The 17,825-nt window shown below is 39.5% G+C and overlaps 1 protein-coding gene across 10 annotated transcripts in view; it reads left to right on the forward strand.

Annotated features, from left to right (window-relative positions):
* The window catches only part of LOC118396676 (enhancer of mRNA-decapping protein 4-like), a 40,194-nt gene that overhangs the window by 3,226 nt on the left and 19,143 nt on the right, over nucleotides 1-17,825 (forward strand). For 6 of the 10 annotated variants that reach the window (XM_035791009.2, XM_035791012.2, XM_035791010.2 and 3 more), the window contains exons 2-6: nucleotides 7,617-7,770; nucleotides 7,972-8,083; nucleotides 10,803-10,902; nucleotides 15,741-15,927; nucleotides 16,095-16,242. In XM_035791009.2, coding sequence (XP_035646902.1) covers nucleotides 7,617-7,770; nucleotides 7,972-8,083; nucleotides 10,803-10,902; nucleotides 15,741-15,927; nucleotides 16,095-16,242 — 701 coding nt within the window. Of the gene's footprint in view, nucleotides 1-4,709; nucleotides 4,810-4,897; nucleotides 5,047-7,616; nucleotides 7,771-7,971; nucleotides 8,084-10,802; nucleotides 10,903-14,769; nucleotides 14,842-14,903; nucleotides 15,008-15,740; nucleotides 15,928-16,094; nucleotides 16,243-17,825 lie in introns of those variants that run through there. The other 4 variants (XM_035791018.2, XM_035791017.2, XM_035791019.2 and 1 more) reach the window with 4 other exon arrangements.

A 17,825-nucleotide genomic window follows, 5' to 3' on the forward strand; every position in this document is an offset into this window, starting at 1 on the left:
ACGACCTCTTGGGTTATGGATGTAACCTGAGCTGTTAATCTGCTCAGAGGAATACAATTACATTCATTACCCAACGTTCTGTGTGCTGCATATGTTGGATAAATCCAACATATGCATCATTGTATGTGTAGACTTGACAAATAGTAGCAAAAAGGAATGCACACATATCCAGTACAAATGTTGGATTACGTGATGAATAAAGTGTCATTGCAGAATTTATTATGCAGTATTGATGCAATGACTGTCAGTCTGATCAAAGCATAACTTTAGCAGAATGTGCCATCCCTGTCATCTAATTAATGTTAGCTAGCTAGTAAAACATTAATTCATTGATGTTGGCTAGCTAACTAACATTACTAGACTAGCTACAGGTTAGATGTTTGCTTGCTTTCTTGGTAGTTTGCAGGGTTATCAAACTATCAGTACATTTACGTGGCAAGTTAGCTATAGACTGCAGGTGAAACCCTTTTTAGGTGATTTCTTGTATATCATAAAAATAAATAAATCATAGCACGTTTTGGGATAATTTGGCAATTTTTTTCCCCCTGGTTAAAACCTTTTGTGACTAGGGAGCAGTATTTTCATTTTTGGAAAAATAACGTTCCCGTAATAAACGGGATATTTTGTCAGGACAAGATGCTAGAATATGCATATAATTGACAGCTTAGGATAGAAAACACTCTAAAGTTTCCAAAACTGTAAAATATTGTGAGTATAACAGAACTGATATTGCAGGCGAAAGCCTGAGAAAAATCCAATCCGGAAGTGCCTCATGTTTTGAAAGAGCTGTGTTCCAATGCGTCCCTATTGAGCAGTGAATGGGCTATCAACCAGATGACCTTTTCTCCGTATTCCCCAAGGTGTCTACGGCATTGTGACGTAGAGTTACGCAGTTATGTTGAAGAATACCCGTAAGCGGCTACATTGCGCAACTGGTCACCTGATGGCTCCCAGAGTGATTCTCGCGTAAAATACAGAGGTAGCCATTATTCCAATCTGTCCTACTGAAAAACCAATTGTCCCGGTGGATATATTATCGAATAGATATTTGAAAAACACCTTGAGGATTAATTATAAACAACGTTTGCCATGTTTCTGTTGATATTATGGAGCTAATTTGGAATATCTTTTGGTGTTTTCGTGACTGCAATTTCCGGATGATTTCTCAGCCAAACGTGAAGAACAAACGGGGCTATTTTGCCTACAAAAATAACCTTTATGGAAAAAAGGAACATTGGCCATCTAATTGGGAGTCTCGTGAGTGAAAACATCCGAAGCTCATCAAAGGTAAACAATTTAATTTGATTGCTTTTCTGATTTCCGTGACCAAGTTACCTGCTGCTAGCTGGACAAAATGCAATGCAATGCAATGCTAGGCTATCGATAAACTTACACAAATGCTTGTCTAGCTTTGGCTGTAAAGCATATTTAGAAAATCTGAGATGACAGGGTGATTAACAAAAGGCTAAGCTGTGTCTCAATATATTTCACTTGTGATTTTCATGAATAGGAATATTTTCTAGGGATATTTATGTCCGTTGTGTTATGCTAATTAGTGTCAGTCTGATTACGCTCCCTCATGCGGGATGGGGAGTCACTAGAGGTTATTAAGTAGAAATCCATTGGGAAATTGATTTATATTACATTTATATTCCTGAAATTTAAGTTTTAAATTATGCTATTGCTTGCTTTTGACAATACATTTGAATGAATAGCCCAATGTCAACAGTTTTGTCCAACTCAATAACTAATTTACAGAAACAGTACATTTTCTCCATCACTCTCCTTCTTGAGCAAATAGCCCTTGCACAGCCTGGAGGTGTGTTGGGTCATTGTCCTGTTGAAAAACAAATGTTAGTCCCACTAAGCCCAAACCAGATAGGAAAGCATATCGCTGCAGAATGCTGTAGTAGCGATGCTGGTTAAGTGTGCCTTGAATTCTAAATAAATCACAGTGTCACCAGCAAAGCACCATCTCACCATCAGCGACTTACAAATTGGTGCATTCACCTTATGACATCGAGTGGAACAGCCACTTTACAATAGTGCATCTAAATCTTTTAAGGGGGGGGTGAAGGATTACTTTATCCTATCCTAGGTAATCCTTAAAGAGGTGGGGTTTCAGGTGTCTCCGGAAGGTGGTGATTGACTCCGCTGTCCTGGGGTCGTGAGGGAGTTTGTTCCACCATTGGGGGGCCAGAGCAGCGAACAGTTTTGACTGGGCTGAGCGGGAACTGTACTTCCTCAGTGGTAGGGAGGCGAGCAGGCCAGAGGTGGATGAACGCAGTGCCCTTGTTTGGGTGTAGGGCCTGATCAGAGCCTGGAGGTACTGAGGTGCCGTTCCCCTCACAGCTCCGTAGGCAAGCACCATGGTCTTGTAGCGGATGCGAGCTTCAACTGGAAGCCAGTGGAGAGAGCGGAGGAGCGGGGTGACGTGAGAGAACTTGGGAAGGTTGAACACCAGACGGGCTGCGGCGTTCTGGATGAGTTGTAGGGGTTTAATGGCACAGGCAGGGAGCCCAGCCAACAGCGAGTTGCAGTAATCCAGACGGGAGATGACAAGTGCCTGGATTAGGACCTGCGCCGCTTCCTGTGTGAGGCAGGGTCGTACTCTGCGGATGTTGTAGAGCATGAACCTACAGGAACGGGCCACCGCCTTGATGTTAGTTGAGAACGACAGGGTGTTGTCCAGGATCACGCCAAGGTTCTTAGCGCTCTGGGAGGAGGACACAATAGAGTTGTCAACCGTGATGGCGAGATCATGGAACGGGCAGTCCTTCCCCAGGAGGAAGAGCAGCTCCGTTTTACACTGTTCTAAACGGGTAGAAAAATAATATTGTAATCAACAGCACCTGTTTGTCACATAGTATGCATGCAGCTCTCACTCCTATACCCTCCTTTTTCTTGACCACCTTATTGTTATATTATCATTATATTAAGCAATGTCATTATCATTGGTAGGCTTCGTATAGTAGTAGCCTTGTTTAAGCACCATTGATCTGGTGTGCTAAAGAACAGCCATTAGCCATGGTGTATTGGCCATATACCACACCCCCTCGGGCCGTGTTACTTATATATATATATATGTGTGTGTGTATGTATGTATGTATATATGTGTGTGTGTGTGTGTGTGTGTGTGTGTGTGTGTATATGTGTGTGTGTGTGTGTATATATGTGTATGTATATGTGTGTGTGTGTGTGTGTGTGTAAATATATATATATATATATGTATGTGTGTGTGTGTGTGTGTGTGTATGTGTATGTATATCTATATATGTGTATGTGTATGTATATATATATATATATATATATATGTCTACTGTATCAATAATTCGTTCATGTCTGACACAGCATATGGGTCATTCGTGCGTTGAAATGTAAACAAGCATTTTAATTTTAAATTAATTAAAGGGAGCTTTAAATAAGGAAACAATAAATTAACCACAATTCACGAATGCATGCAACTGTTTTTAGTATTTGCTGTAATAAAGGCTTCATATACAGTATATATATTTTGTTAGAACAGACTCTCTGGTAGACTTAGAGTTTACACTTCCAAATGGTCAGAAAAAAATATCTTAAGCACCTGTTTGTCACACACACGCCTAATATTCACGCAGCGCTTGCTCCCATACCCTCCTTTTTCTTGATCTCCTGTAGTTTCCACAACCAAGCTGTGTCTTCCGCACATCTAACTATCCATTTCCCTTCTGCGCAACCAGTAAACATTCCCCGTTTTCAAGTTTCTTTTTCACGTCCTCTGCACTTATTTTGCTGTCACGTGTTAAGTTTTTTTAATAATCAATTTCCTATAATTATTATAGGCTATAGGTCTGGCCCTATTGGTCAAGTGTATGTGATGCATACATGTGTCATGTAAAGGAGCAAGGGTTGAGGGAATAGGGAAGGTTTTTCTTAAACAAATTGGGGATTTTGATGTCAGAGAAACAATTAAGCTAAATGGCTGTAATTATGTTGCAGCTTCAGAATGGACAGTGCGATCAACACTTGCTGTGCTATGGGCCCTGGTAACTGCAGCAGGGAGGAGAGATGACATGCGCCAGTAACACAGCCACTTACTGTCATTTGTTTTAATACAGCGTGGCCATTGGGCTCCTTGAGTAATTTGTCTGTCTTAATTATTAAATCAAACAGTGTGCTTAAAGTATCAGACAAGATACATGTAGTTGATTTTATTGAAACGCATGGAAAAACGTATAGAAAAATGTTTTAAAATATCCAACAATGGATTGGTCGAAAGAACCAATGACTCTTGGTCAACCAAGATTTTTTTGTTGTTGGTGACAGAACTAGTTGATTTTTGTCTATCCCCACCAGGCGTGTTCAAAACCAACTATATTCATTTGAGCACAGGTTGAAACACACAAACATTAATGGACTTTGCTAGCTAATTTGTCATGGGAAATAAAAATTGTTATTTTACCTGAAATGTATATGGTCCCTTTCTTTAAATAGATTTTTTTTTACCCATTTTCAGTCTCACAAAATCGTGTGCTCTCTACTCTGACAATTAATCCACAGATAAAATGGGAAACCTATATAGTTATTATATTTTTGATTCATCAATCCTTGTTCATCCTTCTGTGGATTTCACATGGTAGTTGCCAACTAATTTTAAGGTACATTACCGCCACCAACTGGATAAGAGTGTGGACCAATTTCATCTTTCAAACACCGTCGTGGGTTAATATGCTTGTAAAAACCATGGGAGACGCGGGACTTGCAGAGCATCAAGGTGCCCGGTTACGTCGACGCTGGCGAGCAGTTTGGTTGAAATGATTGAATAACGTGTGTAAATGTATATTACAATACTCGCGCACGTAATGCGGACGGTGTAGTCATGTTAGAACGTTCAAATATGTGGGACAGCCCTTTTTGTGAAACCCGTAAAATCAGTTTGTTCACATTTGCTCTTTGCAATGGGTTTTCCTCAACTTATCAGACAGAGTAAGATCTATGTGAGGTTGTGTTGCTAATAATGAGGGTGTTTCACTGTTATATTTCAGTCAAAAGACTCCGGATAAGGTAAAACATTTTTCCTTCGCTTCTGTTATTCATCCGTCCCACGTTTTATGCGTGTAAAGTACGTCAGATATTGTCATGACGGGCCTGATTGGAGGTAAACAATGTAAGGTTAACTTTCCAACTGTAAACAAAACAAAATACGCTAGTCAAGGTGGGATCTTGTCGGTAAAATGAATTATGCGAGGATTGTCGGCGTAAATGCTTTTATGCGCAAATATTGATTTCATAACCATATCGAATTAAACTTGGGAGTCACGAGATGACGTGTCGTCTTCCCACTTCGACTCGTCGGGAGAGCAGGCAGTTTATTAGGCTACAGATGGAATAAGTTATGTTTGAACTTGTTGAGCAAGTGCAAGGTGATGAGCTTGATGCTCCTTTCCAATAAATATCGCGAGGGTCTTATTCTGATGACCTGATAATCGATGCTTGGCTGCCGTTTGACGAATAAAAATGTTCTCGCGCTTTTGTTCATAATTTTTGTCTCCATGTAAGCTATACGCAATACTAGAGGGGTCACAGTCGCTATATAACGCAAATGTTTGATGGAAACCCATTTAACTTATATTCTTTGGGAGGGGGGATTTAACCGCAAAATGTATTTTTATGTCTATAACGTCATCACTCACACACAGCCTTTTATCTGCATCAAGGCAATTGTGTGGATAATGTTTTGATGCAGTTTTTCAATAGTCACATCTGTTGCCCAATTGGATGGAAACCTAGCTAGAGACACGAAGAAAAAGAAAGAGCAGGTTACAAAGTAGAGCCTTGTTGCTACGTTTTGATGTGTGGATTGGTGCAAATTCACCTTTCGCCACCTCCATTTCCATGATGAGTGCTAGATTTCTAGCTGTGTGGGAGTGCCTGACGCAGTTTGCTGAGGCATCGAGCTGGGCGAGAGGCAGCGCTGCATTGGCTGTATTGTGTCGGCGGCAAATTTTGTGACGGTTTTATTCTTTCTTTCAAGTAAAAACTACCAGAATTCAGTGGCTACAGCCCTACAATCGATAAAACCATAGGCTAAATATCAGTGAATGGAAAATGTGTACCATCTATCTTTCTGTGCAGCTGGCTAGCAGGCGGCTCATTCTCTTCTGTGATTTAACGAATTATTTGCTGCAGTTTATCGCACATCACCAGAGTAAATCATCATGAAAAATAACATGACAATGTAACCCAACTTGGGTGTAGGCTTACCTTTTATGTTATTGGACTAGTAGCACTGTGCTACAGGTCAGATTTAGTGAGAAGTGGGGGTGCTGTGTGAGTGTTTGAGAATGCTGAGGTGTTTCTGTGTTGGTGGGGGTGCTTGTGTAGGGATGTTTGTGTTTCTAATTTGCATAAAGTAGTATAAAAAGAGGTATGATGATTTCATAAATTGTTAATGTGACCACCTACCTTAAATGTATTGGTCTAAATGACTGAAATTATGTATTCCATACGGCCTAAATCGCATAATAAACGATTAAATGTTTTTTTTGTGCTTTTATTTACTATCATGCGATATTGGACGATATGTTGAATTTAAGAATCCTGACAGGCCACTTAGTACCATTATTGACTAGGGATTAACATTTGCCTGTCCCCAACCTTTTATGATAACTTGAAAATAATGGTCAATCCTATTCTTGTGAAATAGTGTTCTGTGTTCCTGAGAAGCTTCTCTCTAACATGTAATACAAAGTATAACTCGAGAACCACAGTTTCACTTTGTCCCCTAACACCCTGCCTAACATGGCTCCTTATCGTCCAAGGACTTTACATGTTCTGTTTAAAGACTAATTGGCTTTGGAAGCCAAAACAGCCAAATACTCCATCTAAACGTGAATCGATTCTCAATTGCAGCACTGTTCTAGAAACATAAATCCCTTTACTTTCATATCACAAAATAATTTCACAAATGCAAAATACCAATTTACTGTTTTAACCAGATTTAACATAGTTGCAGCTGACATTGTTTTTCAGTGACAGCATGTTTGTGGTATCAGTCTAAAGTTTACACACAGGTGTTTGGAGACTCACAGCTAATTAGAACAGGTAGTCCACTCTGTCTTCCATCTGGTTTTACTTAAACAAGCACTGTAACATGAAAAGATTGCAGTGTGCGAACCCTAACCCTATAAAGGTATATATCAATTTAAACTTTTTGTTTTTTTGACAATGTTTTCTCTGATTTGAAAGCCCTCATGCTTCCAAAACCATACCGCAAGCAAAGTGTGTTAATGTTCAGACAGGGTGCCAGGGCTCTTAACAAAACTCTCCTGTTCCAGAAGACGCCTTCATCCAATAACTTATGTGTAATGGAACTGAGGGTCATCAAGGTCTAAGCACCAGAACCAAATCATAAGGCATGAGGTTGCCTGGGTTCTTTGGAGGCGATGAAACATCAGTCCTTGATGAATAAGGGTTTTCTGGTAGCATGTAAAATTACACTAGGAACGTTGTCATCCCCTTTCGGCTTTACCCCTGAAAATGTTGCTTGGCAATAGGGTTCGCTACTTATCATAATTTTTGGTGATATTCAAAGTTAGGGGGACTGAGTTACTCACAGGTATTTGTTTCCGTAGATGCTTCTCCAAGTGAGAACCAAAGCAGAACATCTTTCAATGGTGAATTGAATGGACTTCTGGGAGCAGACCTTATAGGAGCAGGCGACAGGTCAACCATGGCTGAATCCAGCCCTAATTCAGAGAACATGAACACCCAAGAGTGTCAGATTATGTAAGTAATAAAGTTACCTCTTCTTTATTCTGTTGTACAGTATTTTTCTCTGCCTCAGAGATTTCTCAGGTACAGAAATGCACATTTCAGTATTGTGTGAAACATTTGGGTTGATTGAATGTTGAAACCCATGTTCAATCTAGATCTCTTTAGTAGATCAAGTGTCCAGTTTGTTAACATTGTATTTGGTTTCTTCACCAGCTGCCTCTCTGGGGATGATGGCTCCACTTGCATTCCCATCACATCTAACAATGTTGAAATTGTGGCCAGTCGAGACTCAAGCATTGACAGCAAGGCACGTGGCAGCAACAAGGTAAGACTGAGTATTAAAGGCCCAGTGCAGTCAATTTTGTTTTCTAGTGTTTTGTATCATATTTGTACAATAGTTCATATTAAGAACAGTGTAAAAGTATTATTTCCTGGAAGAGAACAACCATTTTGTTTTTGTTTTCCTGTGTTTTCACTAAGCACCGGCCGTTGGCCAAATAGCCAGTTATACTCATTTCGAGCTGGCCACTTTTTCCTGAGTGCCATATATATACGCACTGAATACAGCTTTGTTAATGTCATGGTTTCACAATTATTATGCTAAAAACCGAGTTTCTACCCCAAACCGTTCAAAAGATGCTTCATTTTACTGGGTTTTCTTTTCTTTTTTTCTTGCGTTCATTTACAGGAAACATTTGATTAGTGCAACAATTTGAACATAGTTGTATACCCAAAGGTAACAAATGTGATTAGCGGGGAAACACTTGTAAAAAGCACACTGCACATGCAAGTGGCATCATATGACAAAGATGGAAATAGTCATTGAAATTTTAGGAGGGGATATCTGAAGATTCAACAACTAGCATGGGTTGCAAATATGACTAGGATTATGCTTTTGGCTGCTAGACAACTAAAGAAAGTTGATTTGAATACCAATGGAAAACTAGAGAAATGCTGGTCTCAGTGACATATGAGGAAGTGTTTAAAAAAAAAATCTCTATTTTTTTTTTTTAATATATCATTCCCTCTGCATATAGTACCAGTCAAAAGTGTGGGGACTCCTACTCTTTTAAGGGTTTTCTTTTATTTGTACTATTTTCTACATTGTATAATAATAGTGAAGACATCAACTATGAAATAACACAAATGGATTCATGTAGTAACCAAAAAAGTGTTAAAGAAATCAGTAGTAGCCACGCTTTGCCTTGATTGCTTTCCACACTCTTGACATTCTCTCAACCAGCTTCACCTGGAATGCTTTTCCACAGTCTTGAAGGAGTTCCCACATATCCTGAGAACATGTTGGCTACTTTTCTTTCACTCTGCGGTCCAACTCCTCCTAAACCATCTCAATTGGGTTGAGGTCAGGTGATTATGGAGGCGGCAGGGTTAGAGCGTTGGACTAGTAACCGGAAGGTTGCAAGTTCAAATCCCCGAACAGGCAGTTAACCCACTGTTCCTAGGCCATCATTGAAAATAAGAATTTGTTCTTAAATGACTTGCCTAGTTAAATAAAGGTAAAATAAAAAATTCCATCACGCTCCTCCTTGGTCAAATAGCCCTTACACAGCCTGGAGGTGTGTTGGGTCATTGTCCTGATGAAAAACAAATGATAGTCCCACCAGATGGGGTGGCAGAATGCAGTGCAGGTTAAGTGTGCCTTGAATTCTAAAAAAATCAGTGTCACCAGCAAAGCACCATCACACTTCCTCCTCCATGCTTCCCAGTGGGAACCATACATGTGTTTGTTAGTTAAAGTCAATTACTTTGAGACCGGCAGTTATTTGATTGACAATTTCATGTCCTCCACAGCCCTAACCACGGCAAAAAAAAGAAAGCGGGGACAAGTACTGATTTTGTTATTTTATTTATTCAGAAAAATCTGGAAAATGCGGCAGCTCGCGTGTCAAATTTATTTATAAAATCCTTCAGCTGATGTCACAAAGTGCTGTACAGAAACCCAGCTTAAAACCCCAAACAGCAAGCAATGCAGGTGTAGAAGCACAGTGGCTAGGAAAAACTCCCTAGAAAGGCTGGAGCCTAGGAAGAAACCTAGAGGAACCATGCTATGAGGCGTGGCCAGTCCTCTTCTGGCTGTGCTGGGTGGAGATTATAACAGAACATGGCCAAGATGTTCAAATGTTCATAGATGACCAGCAGGGTCAAATAATAATAATCACAGTGGTTGTCGAGGGTGCAACAGGTCAGCACCTCAAATGCCAGTTGGCTTTTCATGGCCGATACGCACACAAGCAACCGGTATCTTTTTTTCTAAACTACTGTAGCTGTATAGGGACTTTGGCAAACAGTAAATCATTGAATGCTTTCAATATGTCTATGCCTTGTGGCATTTTTCAAGTCTGCTTAAACTTGACTATATGCAGCATGAGTGGGTAGCTAACAAGATCCATTCCAGCCATAGGTTCCTTTTTTAATTTAAGGAATTTTACATATTTAATACTTTTACTTTTGATACGTAAGTATATTTCAAACCAAATACTTTTACACTTAATTGTTCCATACCGCCCTGCCAATAAAAGCTAGTTTTCAGGTTGTATACCCGCACCACATTCCTAACTGTGAGTTAATGCACTTAGACCACTCCCATACAGTCCTAGCAAAATTCTTGCTTGATACATTTTCTTTGTTAAACTATTTTTGTTGCTTTTTTACCATTGGAAAATAAAAACAATTGTAACGATAACAGTACATTTTTTAGATGTTACCGAGTAATGATTTAATATTGAAATCAAAACGGTTGCACTGGGCCCTCAACTGTCCTTGAGGACATGAAAAAGGTCACCGGCGTGATTACACCAACGTTATCAGACAAACAATGTAAAGACAATTATTTTAGGCAAGGGTGGTTGTCTCAAGTCTAGATATCTCTAGATGGCTAAGCAATTTATTACCGAGCACTGTTTTGTGCTTACTACCATTATTTGAACATCTGTCCTCATGTTAACACAATATACAATGTTCTTGACTCAGTGTTGCTCTGTTCTAAGTATATGGGTCCTTTAATTTTGACTCTTTCCATGCAGGTAAAAATCCAGCCTGTTGCCAAGTACGACTGGGAGCACAAGTATTACTACGGCAACCTCATTGCGGTCTCTAACGCATACCTGGCATATGCCATCCGAGGTGAGTTTGGAACAGTGGTGGCTGGTGGAAGTTTTAAATGTGGAGGAAAGGAATAGTAAAATATAAAATGGTCTCAAACTCATCAAACACCTGGTTTCCATGTTTGATAGCATTCCATTTACTCCATTTCATTCATTATTATTAGCCATCCTCCCTTCACCAGCCTCCTCTGGTGTGGAACCATGCATTACCATCCCTTGTTACTTGGTATGATCTGATCATTATATATACACATATACAGTTGAAGTTGGAGGTTTAAATACACCTAAGCCAAATGCATTTAAACTATTCCAGACATTTAATCCTAAGAAATGATCCCCGTTTTAGGTCAATTAGGATCACCACTTTATTTTAAGAATGTGAAATGTCTTAATAATAGTAGAGAGAGTGATTGGTTTATTTCAGCTTTTATTTCTTTCATCACGTTTACATACACCCAATTAGTATTTGGTAGCATTGCCTTTAAATTGTTTAACTTGGGTCAAACGTTTCGGGTAGCCTTCCTCAAGCTTCCCACAATACGTTGGGTGAATTTTGGCCTATTCCTCCTGACAGAGCTGCTGTAACTGAGTCAGGTTTGTAGGCCTCCTTGCTCGCACACGCTTTTTCAGTTCTTCCCACAAATTTTCTATAGCATTGAGGTCGGGGCTTTGTGATTGCCACTCCAATACCTTGACTTTGTTGTCCTTAAGCCATTTTGCCACAACTTTGGAAGTATGCATGGGGTCATTGTTCATTTGGAAGACACATTTGCGATGTTGTTCAATATTTCCACATAATTTTCCTCCCTCACGATGCCATCTATTTTCTGATGTGCACCAGTCCCTCCTACAGCAAGCACCCCCAGAACATGATGCTGCCACCCCTGTGCTTCATGGTTGGGATGGTGTTCTTCGGCTTGCAAGCATCTCCCTTTCTCCTCCAAACATAACAATGGTCATTATGGCCAAACCGTTTTATTTGTACAGCCTTTGTCCCCATGTGCAGTTGCTAACCGTAGTCTAGCTTTTTTATGGTGGTTTTGGAACAGTGGCTTCTTCCTTGCTGAGTGGCCTTTCGGGATATGTCGATATATGACTTGTTTTACTGTGGATATAGATACTTTTGAACCGGTTTCCTCCAGCATCTTCACCAAGTCCTTTGCTGCTGTTCTGGGATTTATTTGCACTTTTCGCACCAAAGTACGTTCATCTCTAGGAGACAGAACGCATCTCCTTCCTTAGCGGTATGATGTCTGCGTGGTCCCATGGTGTTTATACTTGGGTACTATATCGTTTGTACAGATATACATGGTACCTTCAGGCGTTTAGAAATAGCTCCCAAGGCTGAACCAGACTTGTGGAGGTCTCCCATTTTCTTTCTGATTTCTTTTGATTTTCCCATGATGTCAAGCAAAGAGGAACTGAGTTTGAAGGTAGGCCTTGAAATAAATCCACAGGTACACCTCCAATTAACTCAAATGCCAATTAGACTATCAGAAGCTTCTAAAGCCATGACATTTTCTGGAATTTTTCATGCTCTTTAAAGGCACAGTCAACTTAGTGTATGTTAACTTCAGACCCACTGGAATTGTGATACTGTGAAATAAACAATTGTTGGAAAAATTACTTGTGTCATCCACAAAGTAGATGTCCTAACCGACTTGCCAAAACTACAGTTTGTAAACAAGAAATTTGTGGAGTGGTTGAAAAACAAATGACTCCAACCTAAGTGTATGTAAACTTCTGACGTCGACTGTGTATATATATATATGTGTATGGTTGGTTGGTTGTAGTGGACTACCAAATAATGAGAGCAAACTACCACACAAGTCAGAGTTATCATAAAGTCCATCTTTAATTATTATGAGCTCCATCACAACCCTGTGACTCTCAGATCAATTCGGTGTCTAATAAATGAATTCTCTGAGAGTTCTTACTCATTGCAACTGAGATCCTTTATAGCAAAGACACACATAGCCAGACAGCATTGGCTATAAATTATCCTTCAGCTTTGTCTCCTAAACTATGTTCTTATCTCGCTCTTGGTACCACTCAGGACCCACCATTGCCTCACCCAATGGCATATATCAAATACACCCCCTCCTGGACAAGATCACAGAGAGACAGTGACTGGCACACAGACATTGTAGAGCCCTTCACATGGTTTAAAAGATATGTTTACATATGAAGACAAGCTTGACCTCTCCCCTTTCTGTGGCCCAAGTAACTGAACCCTGACAGAGAACAGAGAACTGCAAACGGCCAACAGTATTATCAAAAAGACATTCTAATGACAAATAACTCTCATAAGCATGAAATAAAATATATTGATAAGAATTCTGAATCTGCTACGACAATGTATATATACTGAAATCACTGTCACTGAAACATTTTGAGAGCTTATGATGATATAGTGCACTCTAGCCTACTAATAACTCCACACCTACAAACCACCCAAAAATAGGTCACTATAACTTAACAAAGCCTATGGAAAACCTGTTATTACCACAGGTAGCCTAGTTGTTAGAGCATTGGGCCAGTAACCAAAATGTTGCTGGATCGAATCCCTGTGCTGACAAGGTAAAATCTGTCTTTCTGCCCCAGAGCAAGGCAGTTAGTTAACCCACTGTTCCCCGAGCGCTGAAGATGTTGATTATGGCAGCCTCCCCTCACCTCTGATTCAGAGGGGTTGGGTTAAATGCACATTTCAGTTGTACAACTGATGGTATCTTCCTTTCCTTACTACCATTACTACTCCTGTCACTACCACTATTAAGATTAGCTGGCACACCACATTTACTTCAGTAAATGTCATTTTTTAATTTACAATAGGTGGCAATATCACATAATAAGCATATACAGTTTTATTTCAAATGGATAGCAAAATCACAGGAATGGTTTCAGATCAAACTCAACATTCAGACTAAAGGCAGCCTTTCATTTTAACAATGGGGGAAATTCCAGCGGGAGCAGAAAATATTTTTGTAATCTCTGATTTTTCTGGTAATTCTTACATAAGAATGTTGAACATACTTTTCACATTTGTATCACAAACCATTATTGCGAAGATCATGATGAAACAGGCAATTTTTTGACTTTTTTTAGACTTATACATGCTGCCTGAGAACTGTACATGATATAGACATCTTGGTGTTGTTATACTCTTAGGTGTGCTCTAACATGGAGAATGTCTAGATTCTGAAATAAAATTGTTCACATATCATTGATTCAACTTATTTATGATTTTCTCAAAACTACCCTTTTTGATTTGGTTCATTTTGACTTTGTTTGGAACAGTATACGCTACAAGTACATCAGATTTCCAGTGGGCTCTCTGCTAATTCTGAAGTTATGATACCTTTTATGGGCACCACCAACAGTGTATGGGAAAATGGATTCAAAGGGAACTCCCTCTGCTGGTGATTTACTGAATGTGCAATCCTAAAGGAGGGCTGTGATTGGTTAATGATATGTCAATTTCTATGTATAAAATTTCTCCAGAAATCCAAAGTGCTACAGTGCTTTCGGAAACGTTTCAGACCCCTTGACTTTTTCCACATTTTGTTACGTTACAACCTTATTCTAAAATAGATTTTTCAAAATGTTAAAAAGATCTACACACAATAGTCTATAGTGACAGAGCAAAAACAGGTTTTTATATTTGTTTTCAAATGTATAAAAATTTAAAAACAGGAATACCTTATTTACATAAGTATTCCGACCATTTGTGATGAGACCGGAAATTGAGCTCAGGTGTGTCCTGTTTCCATTGATCATCCTTGAGATGTTTCTACAACTAGGAGTCCACCTGTGGTAAATTTAATTGATTGGACATGATTTGGAAAGGGGCACACCTGTCTATATAAGGTCCCACAGTTGACAGTGCATGTCAGAGCAAAGACCAAGCCATGAGGTCAAAGGAATTGCCCATAGAGCTCCAAGAATGGATTGTGTTGAGGTGTAAATGAAATACTTTTATTTAATCAATTTTAGAATAAGGCTGTAACAAGTCAAGTGGTCTGAATACTTAACGAATGCACTTAAAATGAAATTATATTATTCAAATAGTAAAATAATTTTAAATGCCCGTTCCTGCCGAAAACACACATTACCAAGACTGTCAGGTGCAAATGTGCTTGTGAACGATTCCCTTTTTATTTGTTCTAAGCATTTTGAGTGGCGCGTAGTGAGAATGGAGTAATGATTATTCTTGTGTCCTTTAAAGAGATCACGTCTCAATTTTATTTAGAATTTCCTTGATGTCAGTATTGATCTGACCATTTTGTACCCATTTCATTGGATATTCTTTGTATTTCATGTTCTGGAAATGCACACTTATTACTCTGACCTTACGTACCCATTCAGATTTGTATTCTTTGGAAACCACAAACACTTTTTTTTTTTGTTTAGTTTTTTTTTGCTTTCAGTCTGCCCCAAAAATTGCACTTTTGAAACCTGCTCTTGGCATTTTGCAGCCAGAAATGCATGGTGTTGTTGCAAAGGTTAAAGGAAGGTCTATTTGTTTGATTAACAGTGGATAAGAAATGTATTTGCTTTTGGCTGTGTGACTGCCAAGACCCCTGTGTTATCTCTTTGGCTGGTATCTTGATCTCCCTCTGCCTGTCATCAAATCACTTAACTTTATAGTGATGAGAGAATTACAAACGACTGGAGGTTATAGAAATCTGTGGTAAAACATACACTGAACCAATATTGTTTTTTCCCCCAAGTACTGCACTATGCCTTGGACCCTTGACATTCAACTTTGCTTTAGCTATCCATGTAAAAACCAAAAGGTCTGGATTGATTCTGAATGTGACAGAAGTTGGCAAACTCATGTTTTGTACTTGTGTGCAGGAGCAAACAACCAGGCCATGATCCGTGTGTTGAGCTTGGGCTCGGCAGAGCGCACCCTGCTGAAGGGCTTCACTGGTGCAGTCACAGACCTGGCCTTCGCACACCTGGACTCCACCCTGCTGGGATGTGTTGACGAGGCCGGTAACCTGGTCATCTGGCAGCTCACCTGCCATAGCAGCAAGATCCTGTATCCTCCTCATTCTACTCAATAATAGCACTTCCCTTGGTGCTTTCCTACTGTTTCATGTAACAATATATATTTACCTGGTTTTGACCATTTAAAAGCACATTGTATAGGATCGTGTGATGTGTGTACATCTGTGTGTTATGCACCTTTACCCACATACTTCCCAGCGATCAAGTCATTGTCCACGTCCGGAGGCCTGAGGACACACCTCTGAACTCCAATAGGAGGTTGATCTGGTGTCCCTTCATCCTAGAGGACAATGAAGAGAACCCTGAGGATGCCAGCCAGACCCTGGCCCTACTGCATGAAGACAGAGTATGTACAGTGCCTTCAGAAAGTATTCACACCCATTGACTTTTTCCACATTTTGTTGTTACAACCTGAATTTAAAAAGTATTAAATGGAAATGTCACTGGCCCACACACAATACCCCCATAATGTTATTGGAATTATGTTTTTTGATTATTTTTTACACATTAATAAGAAAATATATAGAAGCTGAAATGTCTTTAGTCAATAAGTATTCAGCCCTTTTGTTATGGCAAGCCTAAATAAGTTCAGCAGTAAAAATGTGGTTGTCACATAAGTTGCATGCAGTAATAGTGTTTAACATGATTTTTGAATGACTGTCTCATCTCCATACCCCACACATCCAATTATCTGTAAGGTCCCTCAGTCAAGCAGTGAATTTCGAACACAGATTCAACCACAAAGACCAGGGAGGTTTTCCAATGCCTCGCAAAGAAGAGCACCTATTGTTACATGGGTAAAAAAAATGAAATAAAATGGAATGTCCATTTGAGCATGGTGAAGTTATTAATTACACTTTGAATGGTGTGTGAATACACCTTCACTATAAAGATACAGGCGTCCTTCTCCTGCCCAGAGAGGAAGGAACCCCCTCAAGGATTTCATCATGAGGCCAATGGTGACTTTAAAACAGTTGCAGAGTTTAATGGCTGTGATAGGAGATGGACAAGAAACAGTGCAGTTACTCTACAATACTAACCTAAATGACAGAGTGAAAAGAAGGAAGCCTGTACAGAATAGCAAATATTCTAAAACATGCATCCTGTTTGCAACAAGGCACTAAAATACTGCAAACAATGTGGAATAGAAATTAACTTTGTCCTGAATACAAAGCATTATGTTTGGGGCAAATCCAATACAACACATTACGGAGTACTACTCTCTGTGTTTTCAAATATATAGTGGTTGCTGCATCATGTTACGGGTGTGCTTGGAATTGTTAAGGCCTGGGGAGTTTTTCAGGTAAAAAAAAACGTAATAGAGCTACAAATTGGCAAAATCCTAGACGAAAACCTGGTTCAGTCTACTTTCCACCAGACTTTGGGAGAGAATCACCTTTCAGCAGGACAATAACCTAAAACTCAAGGCCAAATGTACACTGAAGTTGCTTACCTAGAAGACGGTGAATGTTCCTGATTGGCCGAGTTACAGTTTTGACTTAAATCTGCTTGAAAATCTACGGCAAGACCTGAAAATGGTTGTCTAGTGATGATCAACAACCACTTTTGAGGTAGAATTTTGAAAATAATGATGGGCAAATGTTGCACAATCTAGGTGTGCAAAGCTCTTCGACTTACTCAGAAAGACGCGCAGCTGTAATCGCTGCCAAAGGTGATTCTAACATGTATTGACTCGGGGTTGAATACTTATCTAATCGAGCAATATTAGTGTCTTATTTTGTTTTACAAACGGTCAAAATGTACTTCCAATTTGACAGAGTATTATGTGTAGATCATTGACAAAAAAATGTAAACTAACCATTTTAATCCCACTTTGAAACACAACAAAATTTGAAAAAAGTTCTTCCTGAAGGCACTGTATGCCCTGCTTACACATAACCGGACTATTTACAAATGCCGCCGCCTCCT

This window comes from Oncorhynchus keta, chromosome 17 (assembly GCF_023373465.1).
Source record: "Oncorhynchus keta strain PuntledgeMale-10-30-2019 chromosome 17, Oket_V2, whole genome shotgun sequence".
In the NCBI taxonomy this organism is placed as follows: domain Eukaryota; kingdom Metazoa; phylum Chordata; class Actinopteri; order Salmoniformes; family Salmonidae; genus Oncorhynchus; species Oncorhynchus keta.